This window comes from Microchirus variegatus, assembly GCF_963457635.1.
Source record: "Microchirus variegatus genome assembly, chromosome: 9".
NCBI lineage: Eukaryota > Metazoa > Chordata > Actinopteri > Pleuronectiformes > Soleidae > Microchirus > Microchirus variegatus.
The window spans coordinates 23,540,004-23,553,192 of record NC_139810.1 but is presented as its reverse complement, the minus strand read 5'-3'; the positions used below and the strand labels follow the sequence as shown (position 1 = coordinate 23,553,192).

Below are 13,189 nucleotides of genomic sequence, written 5' to 3'. Positions count from 1 at the left end.
TCTATTATTACCATTATTATTATTATTATTATTATTTTCAATATGTTATTAGGCCTGATGGATATTCACATGTATAGCCTTGCAGGTCATATCAGGGACTAGCATCACTAGTCCCTGAGTAGTGATACACATGTATACAGCTCTTCAGGTACTGAGGTTAAACAGGCGAGTGAACATGACATCATTCAACTTAACACACATTAGTCATTGTTATTTCCATGGTAATGCATAACGTGCGATCTTTTGATTGATATTGGCAGCTCAAAAATTCTGCCGGTGATTCATGCAATCCCTCAGAGGGTTTTATGGAAGATGGTGCGTTATTTTAGATAAGACGGGGGATTCACTAGTTTTTGCACATGCTCATTAACAAATTCCACAATTTGCATTGACAACAGACAAATATGAGGAGGCTCTGTTGTGTATAGTTATCAAGAATTACAATTATGGGGTTTAAATTGTTGCTTTTGTCAACTATGAACTGTTTCTTACAGTATTGTGTCATGCATTGTCATCGTGTCATGACAATGAATGTGTCATTCATTTTTCAAATTAACAAGAGAAGAGAAGAAAATTTTATTTTTAGCTCACAGCTGGTCAGCTGTCCAATAGTAATAATTGCACTTCACCATTCAGGAAGTCGGTCACATTTTGGTCACATTTTCATCACCTTTGTGTTTCCCCATACAACTACAGTCATTGTCTCAAGGGAAGGTGACAAATAAAAGAAGAAGAGACAAAAGACCTGATCCCGTTTACATCGCTCTGGGATTTTTCCGTTGCTTTGTTTGTTTGCGGTCTTACAACCAAAACCTGTGTCAGTTAATGTCGGACAGGGCACATTTTAGAGATAGCAACAACCAATACAGTTGGTTCTAGTCTCATCTCAAATGTGTCAGGTCTTTTTTTTTTCCTTTTTTTTTAAGATTTCCTATTAAAAAAAAACACCAAAAAAAATAGCAAAAAGGAAGGAGGAAAATAAAAAGTGTGTCGAGTCAACAAAGTTGGGATCTGATTTAAATGAGCCTAATTCTGTCTGTGAAACAGAAACCAACATTCCTCAGAAACAAGTAAATCCTCCTAATGGAGGATTGATTTCTACTGTCTGTACAAGGAGCTTTAATATGTACATGTCTGATTATTTGCAACATTTGTGACCTGGGTGTCTTTAAACCTGAAATCTGACTAACCTCGAATGCATCGAACATCCCAGCAGATAAAACAATGATGAACTGTACTAAAAATTCAGTTGGTTGTAAAGAAATAGGAAGGGTCTCAAAATGGCTGCTGTGAAGTTATCTGTGGGAGGATTTGTGCGAGATCACGAGGAAGATTTTTAAGGTTCCGCCCAACCTCCACTATCACCTTTACTCCTGCTGCGAAGACTGCAGTCGATTAAAAGCGGAATGTTCAAATTCCCTGTTAAACCGCCCTACTTCACACATTACATTATTACACATTATTCTTAGTGACATACATATTTCATTCCCTGGCCCCTTTCTCCAACCCTAACCATCATAACTAAATGCCTCACCTTGAACTTAACCTTAACCCAATTCTAACCCTAACCAGAAAAAAACAACCCTCAAAAAGCCCTTTAAAAATTGCAAGGAGCAGGCAAAACGACCTCACAAGGTCAAAACTACGAATATAAAACTACTCGAGTGCCCGAAACAACAAGAGGCACCAGTTCATTAATTCAACTTTGCTGTATTTTCAGCTTATCAAGCCTTTCTTGGTGAAAGTCAATTCTTCCTGTTTCAGTTTCAAAATAAAAGCTCTCCTCAAAGCAAAGCTATATATACTGAAAGGAGAATTAAAGTGGAACTTTGCAAGTCTGGTCTCCTTTTTCTCTATGGAGCGCCGGTCTGACTTTTACTTGTGTGTGTGTGTGGCCCCTTGATCGGTCAGACAGAAGTTTCCTTCCCTTCACTTCCTCTGTCAACTGTCTATTATGATGATTGTCTTAAACAATGCTCTCACTGCCTTGATCTTATAGCTGGTACCTGGCTGGGAGGCGTGCGTGTGTGTGTGTGTGCGTGTGTGTGTGTGTGTGTGAGTGATTTCGGGTTGGCTGCCACTATCTTGCAAGGCTGGTTTTCTGCTAAAAGACCCTTAAACTCCCCTTAAACTCCCCCGCAACAAGACATTTAACCTTCACAATGACTCCGAAGCTGAAGTCCTGCATAGTTCCGCTTTAACATCTCTCCAATTTTAAAGGGGTTGTTCTATCTTTGGGAATTGATCATTCATATATTTTAACTCCTTAAACACCGTTACATGCCACTGCAACAAAATATTCAACACACTGAAATGGATATTTAAATAAACGTTTAGTGGCCCTTAAATTATATAATCATTAAAGTACTTGGAATGAAAATGTAGGCTCTTAATTTGAAAGCCTCTCCAGACTGGGGTTGTCGATATAAGTTCTGGTTCCAGTGGCGTGTGATGACTCTGTGTACAAAAGTCTATTTGTTCATTTTGTGATTTCAGGAGTAATGTAGAGTGTGGGGGGTGGGGTCGGGGTTCGAAATGTTGCATTGTTTTTGTATCATAATTCTATACTTTCCCCAAGAGGATTGCAAGTATTTTATAGCTCTTACCACCATGGGAAAACAAGTTTTTGTTCTTGCTTTATTCTTCTGTATTGTTTGTTTTTTGTTCTCTCTTCTGTGACATGAAGGCGAAAACTGAAGCCGTTTATCATCTCTGTAATGTTGTGCTTTTTTTCCTGTGTCTCTCCTCGTGTTGTGAAAGGCTTTTTTCCTTGTGCTTGATCGGGTTCATGGCAGGAAATTAAAATTGTTACAACTTGACACCCTTTTTTTGTTTTACCTCCTTCATTGGCACAAACTCGATCACTTGACCGTTCACATACTGTGGATCTCGCTATACCATTAAACGTGGATGGAAACATGGACAGCACTCGAGGCAACAGTCCTAGAATGGTACTTGGAGGTGCAGTTATTTTATGACGTGTGGAGTACCTCAGGGCTCGATTCTTGGACCCCTTCTGTTTAGCCCAAATATTCTGCCTTTGGGTCGAGAGACACCTAATTTTGACCATCATAGTGATGCAGATGACACACAGAAATATCTCGCACTGTCCCTAGATGACTGCAGTCCATCAGTCATTGAATTAGAATTGATGTCTTTATTGACATTGCACACATCGAAAATGGTCTGCAGTCCTCGCAGTGTGTACATAATTAAACAACTACAAAATACAAACGTGTCATGTTTAGCCATACGATGCATACAGACATAAACTCGCCCCCCTCCTCCATACCCACTCTCACATACTCTCACTCTCTTGGTTTGTGCAGGCATGCTACGTTCACTGATACAGTCCTGATGCAGTAGTGCAAAATGTGTTTTTAACCCTTTTACACCAAAGCCTCAGAATGTCCCTCTGGACTTTTTTTGCTTATTTTAACCATAAAATGTCTAGTGAGTAAGTTCTTTTGCCCATTTTTCCAGAGTAACTTTCAATATCTGGCAGTTATTCACAACTTAAAGTGGACCTAGACCGGAAGTTCCAATTAACGCTGTTTTTTAGTGTGTATCTGTGTCATTACCTTGTTTAAGAAGCCCTGAAGGTTCAAAACAAACAGTTCAGCCATTGCTGAGAACGCTGTGTTTTATTGTAATCTCGGACTCAGTGAGATCTCTGAAAAAACCCCGGTCCGGTTACGTAAACACCGGTTCTCCTGAACAGCAGATCGTCCTGCTCCGGGCACTAGTCCGGGCACATCCGGTTGTGTACATTGAACCGCAGAAGAAAAATAACGTCCGTTGTGGAGGTGTTTCACGAGCGACAGTGTCTTCTGACTCTGGGTCTGACTCCGGGTCAAAGTCATAAAAGGGACTGAGGCGGGGCGTCGTGAAGAAGCTATTTTTAAACACTGTTAAAACAATGTTTTGATAATGAGTAGCAGTGCATCCACCGTTCCAGAGGGGGGAGCTGCGCTTCTGAGAGCGGTCGTGCTGTATATGTCACTTCCCGGTACTGGCCAATCACAAGACTCTGTCTTTTGGGTGAGAGAGTTGAGTCTCAAATCTCGCGGCTGGGAAACGCCGTCAGAAAAGAGGATTTCTATCGGCTCGTTTACAGCAACTAGGAGGTTTTTGACCATAAAAACAAGTTAATGTATGTAAGCAGACCTCCATAACTAACATGTATGTGCAACAGGACCACTCTATGTGAGCTTTAATGCATGTTAAATTAGTGTATTATCAATTTAAAATGAAGAAAACACACATTTGAAGTATTGAACATATTTAAAATAACATTTGTTTGAGTTTTTTGTCCCTATGGAGACGATGTACAGGTGCTTTTCCAACTCTTGCCTTTCGTGACAAAGACGTTGATTCACCGGCTTTCTGGGAAATGACAGGTAGAACCATGTTGATGCTTTGTCTTGCAACCTCTCAGCTGACAGAAGTAGTTGCAATTGTCCTCTGCGTGATGTACGCTTGCTGTTCAAGGATTTTAAAGAGACAGTGGTCAATTTATGTATTGCGGTGGGGGAGAAACTCATTGCTATTAATAAACCACACTGTATATTCTGCATTTTACTGTGGCATTATCACCAAGTTATTATTTATAATACCAGTATGTGTCCCCTTATTGTCATGTTATCATGATTTCATCATGATTTTTTTTGGTGTTTATTAAAGATGTTTTACCAAATGCCTTGAAGAGATGCCAAAGTGGTTGCCACGAACGAATGACAGTTGCCCAATCTTTTGTCTTTGTCATAAGCAGTTGGTGTATGTTATTATTCTACTTAAAGGCTTTTCTAAGAATGCAAAAAAAAAAAATATGTAAAGGAATTTATTTTTTGCATGTCATTATACAACCAAAATTGCACAACGAAATGTTGAGGTCAGATGCAGGGCACCACCACGAGGGACCAACCTAACGAATGTACGTTTTGATACTGAACTTCTCTATATGTGTATATGTGTGTATATATATATATATATATATATATTAGGGCCCTATGAAATCCGTTTTATTTTTTTCCAAATTCCGTTTTATTTTTTTCCAAATTCCGTTTTTTCCGTTTTAATTTTTTAGAATTCCGTTTTTTCCGTTTTATTTTTTTTATTCTGTTTTTTTTTTACCTATTATACTTACTTTACCACCATAGAATGTGTGCTTTTTGTGTCAGTGAAAAAAATGTCCACTGAAATGCAACTTTCTTCTTGAATCCACTGACTTCTCAATTGTTCAATTGTTTTTGCTTAGGTTAAATCCTAATTAAGTAAATGCCAGTGAATCTTAAAACAAGCCATGCAATGCTGGTCACATTAAAAAGTAAAATAATTAACATAAATAAAAATGTGGTAGTGCCCCCTGGTGCAGACGGATTTCTGCGCACCGCCCCTGCGCTGTACTGTTCTCCCTCTCCTGCTCCGTGCGCTTCTCCGTATCCGTCTGGATCATTTCTCTACACGCAATATTACCCCTACAACTCTGCAATTAAGGGAATAACAGATGCATCAGATGAGCTGATGTCTTTAGTTAACTGTTCAAAGAGAGAGAATGTTCTCCGGTGTGAAGTGAAAGTCGCGGGGAGTTCATAAGTTTCACTTTTGCGCAGAGACTTTCCAGCATTTAACAGGCGATGTTCCACAGTTTACTCGCCGTGTTTCGGCCGCCGAATTATCGGCGCATTCCTAAATATAACATCTTTATTGACAATAAAAATATAACCGTAATAATCGCGTATTTGATGGTGTGACTTGAGTTTCAATCGGCACCTGGACAAGGGGACGCTCGCCGGTTACATGCGAGCGCATCGCGCTTGTTCCGCGGTTTAGAAAAAAAAGTGTATATAAAGTAAATAAACAAGCAACACGCACTGGGGGAAAACCTGACCGGGTGAGTGTTTGTGAGGAGATGCACGGGTGGTGCCACGAATGAGCGTTCCCCGGAACATTTCTCCAGACAAACGTTCCTTCTCCTCACGATGACAGCATTTCAGTCAAATTATGTCAATTTCCGCGATATTCCGCGTTTAACATTAGATTCCGTTTTTATTGGCCAATTCCGCGATTCCGGGCTACCATGTAATATCCTTGTGGTATTTTTACACAAAGGTGATGGAGTTTTTTGAAAATGAGCAGCTTGGTCCGTATATGCTTTTTGAACTGGTTTACTGGGTGTTGAGTTCCTGTCCAAACTTGACAACGCTCTTAGAAATAAGGGTTCCAAAATGGTCCTTCTACAAGGGCTGAGGTTCTACCTGGAACCATTTGCTTCTGTAACCCTGTAGAAAAGGGTTTTTCTAGGGTTCTTGGTAACACTAATGGTTCCAGTAAGAACCATGTTGATCCAGAGAACCCTTTAAAATCCCTCTCCTGAATAAAGGGTTGGTGGAACCCTCCTAAAGGGTTACAGGTGGAACCTTTATAAAAAAGGTTCTACCTGGAGCCAAAAGGTTCTCCTATGAGGACAAGCTGAAGAACCTCGTATGGTTCTACTTAGCACTTTTATTTCACTTTTATTTAAGAGTGTAGAGCACAAGGGATTTGGAAATTGAACTCACTTGAAGACCAAAATAGATGATCAGCAGACCAGGGGAAAGTCTCAGATTCAGGGAAAGTTGTTGTGTGTTGTCAAGTTATTTCTATAGCGGCATCCCCCGCCACACCTCCGGGAGTATTCCCTCTGTGTTCCGCCTTGTCTATTGTGGTTTGTTCCATCAGGAAAACCACATGGCTAGTGTGAAGCTGATACATTTGACTATACTAACACAACTGGCACAGAATGTACTTTTCTTTTCCTGCTTGTATGGTTATTAATTCATTATTATCATCATAATCGTCATTATTATTAGCCACATAAAATGTTGTTGTGGTTTTTTTTTCGATAAAGCTATACTCGCTATACTCGATCTTATTTGGGTTGATCGCTCTTTCTTAAGCTTCGGTCTTTAGAAACATTTTTAATGACTAAAAGTTTCAGCTAAATTTAGTCAAATAGGAATAAAACAGACCACCACCCCCATACCTCACCACACCCCTGCAAACTCACCCTCCCTTGACTCATCCCATCTCCCACACATACAGGTCCTCTGCCACCTCCTCCTTGTTTTCCCCATGATGCAAATGATGCCCTCCGTCACTGCTTAATATACATATAAATATGGCCTGGTGAAAACACTGAGAGAGAAACAGACACCAGTTGTCCTAGAAAAAGAAGGGAACCACAGTTAGACTGACTTTATCGACAAAGAGGAAAAGACACTGATTGCTTCGCTCCGGTGTTGAGATGCTTCTGCTTTCACGACTCGGCGCAAACCTCGCAGTTCTTCTGGTGAGTACCAACGACATCACGGCGGACAACGTTGAGAAATAAGTAGAAAACGAAAACTGTTCAAGACGTTCAGTTTCTCTTCTTCATTGTTCATGCCTCATATGTCATGATGATGATGTTATGTTATGAGTATATAGAGGAGTGCAAGAAAAAACGTATTGAAGACGAGAACATATCTTCCAAGAATAGTTTTGACTGAAAAAAAGATTTGATTGACTATAGAGTCGGGTAGGTAAATAGTGACTAACTTTCTTTTATGTATTTTGCTTTCAGAGCTTATTGGCACTGGTGGTGACAGTGTACAGCAATCCTCGCTGTATTCATCCCTGCAAATACACTGAAGAATGTCGCCATTCACCCCACAAACATGTGTCAAACCTGCGGAATTCTTCAGTTGCTTCCTGGGACCTGATGTGAGTTCCACTTCTGTTCATGTCATAAAAGATCAAACTTTAAGAAGATGTTAGGGTTTATGATCCCTTTCAGCCACTCGGTGCCTTTAAAAGAACATTGAGTGTCCTGGGGGTTTTTTTTCTACACTCTTAGAAATAAGGGTTCCAAAAGGGTCATTCTACAAGGGCTGAGGTTCTACCTGGAACCATTTGCTTCTTTCCCGAATAAAGGGTTTTTCAAGGGTTCTTGGTAACACTAATGGTTCCCGTAAGAACCATTTTGATCCAGAGAACCCTTTAAAAACCCTTTCCTGGAATAAATGGTTTAAAAAGGGTTCTTGGTGGAACCCTCCAAAAGGGAACCAAAATGGGTTCTCCTATGAGGACAAGCCGAAGAACCTTATATGGTTCTACTTAGCACTTTTATTTCTTAGAGTGTAGACACCGTTTCTCTCCTGTCGGAAGTTCATGTCTTCCCCTTGTATAGACATTGTTCCTAAAGGATGTCACCACTTCAGTGATTTCCATGCTTTCTGTTCATTCAGTGAAGTCGCCGCTCTGTGCTTTCCGGTCGTTAAGATTTGCGTTTCGCCCAGTTGGAGTTGGAGCCCAGGTTATTTTATACAAATCCGATCAAATGAAAGAGCTTCAATCTTTAACGACTGGTTGTCAAAATGGCTTTCATGGCTTATTTCTTTCTTATTGAATTAGATCTAGTGGTCAATTGACTATGTGTACAGGCCGCCAGTTACAACTTCCACTGAAATATTAGCCAGCTCCCTTTTATTAAAAACATATTGAAAACATTTACCTTGTATTAATGTAGTTGTTTTAGTAGATAGTCCTGAGGCATTTAACATGGCTTTAAATGATGAATAAGGGGTTTAGAGTAGCTCTGCACTGGCTGTAGAACATCTGCATCTTTGGCTGACAGCTTACCAGAAATAGTCAGGCTGATTTATTGCACATATGTGCATATTGTCAGTTACTTACTGAAGCTTTAATGTGTCGGCAAAATAAGTAAACATAGAGGAACAGTTATTCAATCGACTTTAACTGCTGAGGTTAAAGCTGTGTTTTTTAACAAAGACCAAAGGTTTAACAGATCTTATTTGAGCAAAGTTTTCTCCAATCACTAACATATAAAAAGTGATTGTATCGTGTAAATGTGTAAAAGTCTACTCTGAGGGAATACTGGAAAAACACTGAGAGCAAGTGTCCCTCATCAAAGTGCTCCTTCACGAATGTGACAGGGCGTCTGTGTCACACAGTTCGATTCGATTACACAGCGATTTGCGACCTTTCGAGCTTTGCTACTATAAATAGTACAGCTAAAAATAAAGTCAGAATCGCAGTGAGGTTTGCAGAAAATGACGCGGTTTGCAGAAAATGACAGCTTCATTTATGAATGGCTTCCTTTTTCTTCCTTTTTTTTTCCCCCCAGTCGCGACCAAAAAGAAGGGAGAGAGCCTGATGGCATTTTCAATGCCGTGTGCAACAAATGCATCAACAACGACATGGACGCCAAGCCCATCTTCCTCCAGATTATAGTCTGCGAGAGGATACGGTCGGACACGTCACTCAATAGTAATGCCCGGTGCAAGTGTCCCTACAAACTGGCAGTGGGATGTACGTGTGTCATGAAAAAGCCCACAGGACACCAGGGCAGTGCATAGTCTCTGATGTAATAACATCACTATTCATTTATTTGTATCAAATGATTCTTTTTTTGGGTTACAATTAAATGCAGGCTTGATTAAAGGCTAATGCAACTTTATAGTTTCTTTATAGAAAAGATGTTGGCTGCAGCTCTATGAATGTCAGTGACATGAACTTATTCAGTAAAATGTTTTTGTTGTGCTGTGTATTACATACACATATATATATATATAATATATATATATATATCTGCCATAACGACAGTGCAATACTTTCAGAACCTTTGTGTTAGAATAGATCCATAAGTGAATATTTATTTTATTTATTATGTGCAACCTAAAATGTTATTGTGAGTAACCATTTACTATAATATAAAATAATGACTGATTCATTATTTTGATGGTTGATGTCATATTGACATATTCATTGACAATAAGTGTTTGATGTAATGATGTACGGACAATTAAAATGAGACTAGCAGACATAGTGATGGTGTTTTCTGTCTTATTTTTTACCACACAGTCTGGTTTCTGTGACTTCAAAGGTCATTAAACTGACTTAGTATAACTGTAACCATAACTACCCTAACTTTTACCTAACCCTTACCTCTAATATACCGCCATACAACATGTCTTCACCCTAAAATGTAATACTGTTCCTTATGTAGACTTGTTTTGTCCCCATAAGGAAGACAAGACCCCTTAATGTGTCTGAGTAGACGGATTTAGGTCCCTACAACATGAGGAATAGACACAAACACACACATACTCGTTTATTTATGTTAAGTACTTTGTGTTGTTACATGATTGATTGATTGATTGATTGTCAGAAAGTGTATGGGGTGTACATTTATTTAAAATTCAAATAATAATAGATATAGATAGTTTCATTAATTACATTGACATTCGTTTGCATCAAATGTCTAGGTGTCCAAAGGTGATTGGTGGAGGTAAAGCTCAGAAAGTTAACCTTTTTCGAAGTTACTAGCTTTTTTGCGACAACCAGCGCCTGACGTTTAGAAAAAACATTAGCACAGTTTGCATTATTTTTAAATTTGAACCGAAGAACTTGTCATAACGTCCACATATCTCCACTAAACGCGCTTGTGTCTACATATTCTTGTATTCCCTCAGGTTGTCCAGCAGGGGGCGGCATAAATATTCCGGAACAGCCGTTTTTACTTCCTGGTCAAACATTCTTTCTTTCCTGTCGGCCATTTGTCGTATACGGTGGGTATTTCATCGCGCTCTTGCAGTAAAACGTTCAAAAGTGAGAGATTTCTTTGACATAGCTGTCGTTTGTTTAATATTTCTCAGAGCTGACGTGATGCTGTGGCTATATATGTGTGTGTTTTGTGGTTCTTATGGCATGAAATGTGTATAAATTACCGACGTGTGTCGAGTGTGCGTGTGTATGTGAGACATGCGGTCGGGATTCCGGGTGCTAACTTCTGCTAGCCGGCTAGCACCCACATTTTATTCAGGATATATCGTTTGTATGTGTAAATTGTGTGCCATTTACCGCGTCTTTAAAGGAACATGCGACCGTTAACGCCGTGTAGTTTCAATATGGGTTGTCTTAAAGGTTAGCAAGTTGTCATTTGATACCTTGAATGTGTAACATTTCGTCTGAAGTCTTGTCTGGTTTCCATTTATTTCAGATTTGTAGGCGACCACCGATACGACCTTTTGTAAACATGCAGAACGACGCTGGTGAATTTGTGGACCTTTACGTCCCCCGTAAATGGTGAGTTTCTTGAATAACGTGAAATCAAATGTCTCATTTGGTTCACAATTGTATGATCAGTAAAGACATGGCCACAAAGGTCTTCAGCTAACACAAGAAACCTTAGAAAATTGAGGTTTGTTTGATATGAAGGCCACAATATATAAATAAATAAAAATAACTGTCTTGCAGCTCTGCTAGCAACAGAATCATTGGAGCCAAGGACCATGCCTCCATCCAGATCAACATTGCTGAGGTAAGTTAGAATATTTTGAAATACACTGTTTCACATGATTAATGTCCATGTTTTTATAATGCAAAGTAAGCGCCTATGGTTATTTTAGGCTGTCAGTGTAGCCCAATGTGCTAGTTTGTTGAATAAATAAACCATCAAGTTCTCTTTGTCATGCAGAAGTTTTTCTCTATTTTCTGTGAATTGTCTAGCAATGTTTTGAGTGTCTTTGGCTGTCCTGCTATAGTGTGAGTTTATTTTAATACACTAATCACAGAATACGTTTTGTTTTCACTTGCTCTTGTAGTAAAATAGACCCATCTTGTTTTTGTTGTCCAAAACGCAAAGTTTGCCTGTTTAGAAGTAGGGGTCGGAGGATACCACTTTTTTGTGCCCAATACCGATATCGCAAACTTTCTATCGCAATTGGACTAATATCGCGGTTATTAGTCCAATACAGTCATGATAAATAATAAATAAACACAACAAAACTCTGCTAAAATACTTTTGCCTATTTTTCTTTACATTTTTACAGTCTGTAAAAATGCATATAGGAATGATGCCTTTTTTGTTGCAATGTAAGAAACTGTGATTTGTGGGGGGGGGTGTTTCTGTTCATTTGTCAAGCTGCTGTGTTCGTTTTTTAATAATTCTGTATTTGGCCAAGGTTACATGCAGCAAATTGCTTGGCATTTCTTAACTGAAAAATCAAACTTGCTTCTTCAGTTCTTCACAATGAAGACAAGCCTACATTGGTTTTGTTTGCTCACTGTTATGGATTATTCAGAACCACTGAAAAATGCAGTTTTCTCAAAATGGTTTTGGAGTTTTCTTGAATTGTGATTGTTGTTTTCGGTGTGGTATTTCTGAAATGGCAGTTTGTGCTATCAACAGGGTTTTTAAATAGCAATACATTTTCCAATGAAATCTAATTGCGTGTATACATTTTTGTATTTTAGCATGTGAGAATTAAAGTCTTACATAAGCTTAAATCCACAAGGTTTTCCTTTTTGTACAACAGTAGTTGTTCTTACCGAGTTTGCTCTGTCCTCTGCAGGTCGACAAGGTGACTGGTCGTTTCAATGGTCAGTTCAAGACCTATGCTATCTGTGGCGCCATCCGCAGAATGGTAAGTAGAGAGACTGTTGTATTTAATCTACTGTCACATCAACACAATTATTGCAAGGGACTTGCTTTGATTTATGTAATCTACCAGGACAGAATTTATAACAGTATGTATGAATTGGTTTATTTTAAATTGATTACATTTTCTTAATATTTCAACATAATTTTTATTTTTTTATTTTTTTAGCTGCAATTATAACAATTTGTTCTGTGAGTGTAACTTTTTTTTTTGAGGCAGCCAATTATCCTGGAGTTTACAAAAAAGTGCAGTTTATTAGCTCCAATTACAGTGACTGCCTCTAGTCTGGTGTTTGGTTATTTGGAGTTTTGTGTCTTTGGAAATACCTTGACCTGCTTTATGTCTTACAGTCTAGATTTAAAACATGGCCTCTGTATTGAGATTTGTTGTTTATGGCTTTATCTTTTTCTTCCTACAGGGTGAGTCTGATGACTCTATCATGAGGCTGGCAAAGGATGACGGTGTTGTCGCAAAGTAAGAACATGTTACAAAGTTTCATTGCTTAGCTGAACGTGTGTCTAAGATAGATAATCGACAAACGGGATTGAGCCTCACTTAAAAGGCTCAGTCTTGTTTTTGTCGTTTACTGTGATAATCATGTAGTTGTAGTTGGACTAGTTGTTTTGGATAATTTTTCTAATTAGACAATTTTAGATTCCATTTTAGCCAAACGTGGTAGAGAAAAACACTCTTATTGTGTCTGCTGT

At 38.9% G+C, this 13,189-nt stretch overlaps 1 protein-coding gene across 2 annotated transcripts in view; it reads left to right on the top strand.

The window, feature by feature from the left end:
* Positions 1–10,580: 10,580 nt before the first annotated feature.
* Positions 10,581–13,189, top strand: part of rps21 (ribosomal protein S21) — a 2,741-nt gene continuing 132 nt past the window's right edge. The window contains exons 1-5 of one of the 2 annotated variants that reach the window (XM_083894903.1): positions 10,581–10,610; positions 11,042–11,127; positions 11,299–11,362; positions 12,396–12,467; positions 12,901–12,956. In XM_083894903.1, coding sequence (XP_083751029.1) covers positions 11,078–11,127; positions 11,299–11,362; positions 12,396–12,467; positions 12,901–12,956 — 242 coding nt within the window. In that variant the 5' untranslated portion in view covers positions 10,581–10,610; positions 11,042–11,077. Of the gene's footprint in view, positions 10,651–11,041; positions 11,128–11,298; positions 11,363–12,395; positions 12,468–12,900; positions 12,957–13,189 lie in introns of both variants that reach the window. The other variant, XM_083894904.1, reaches the window with a different exon arrangement.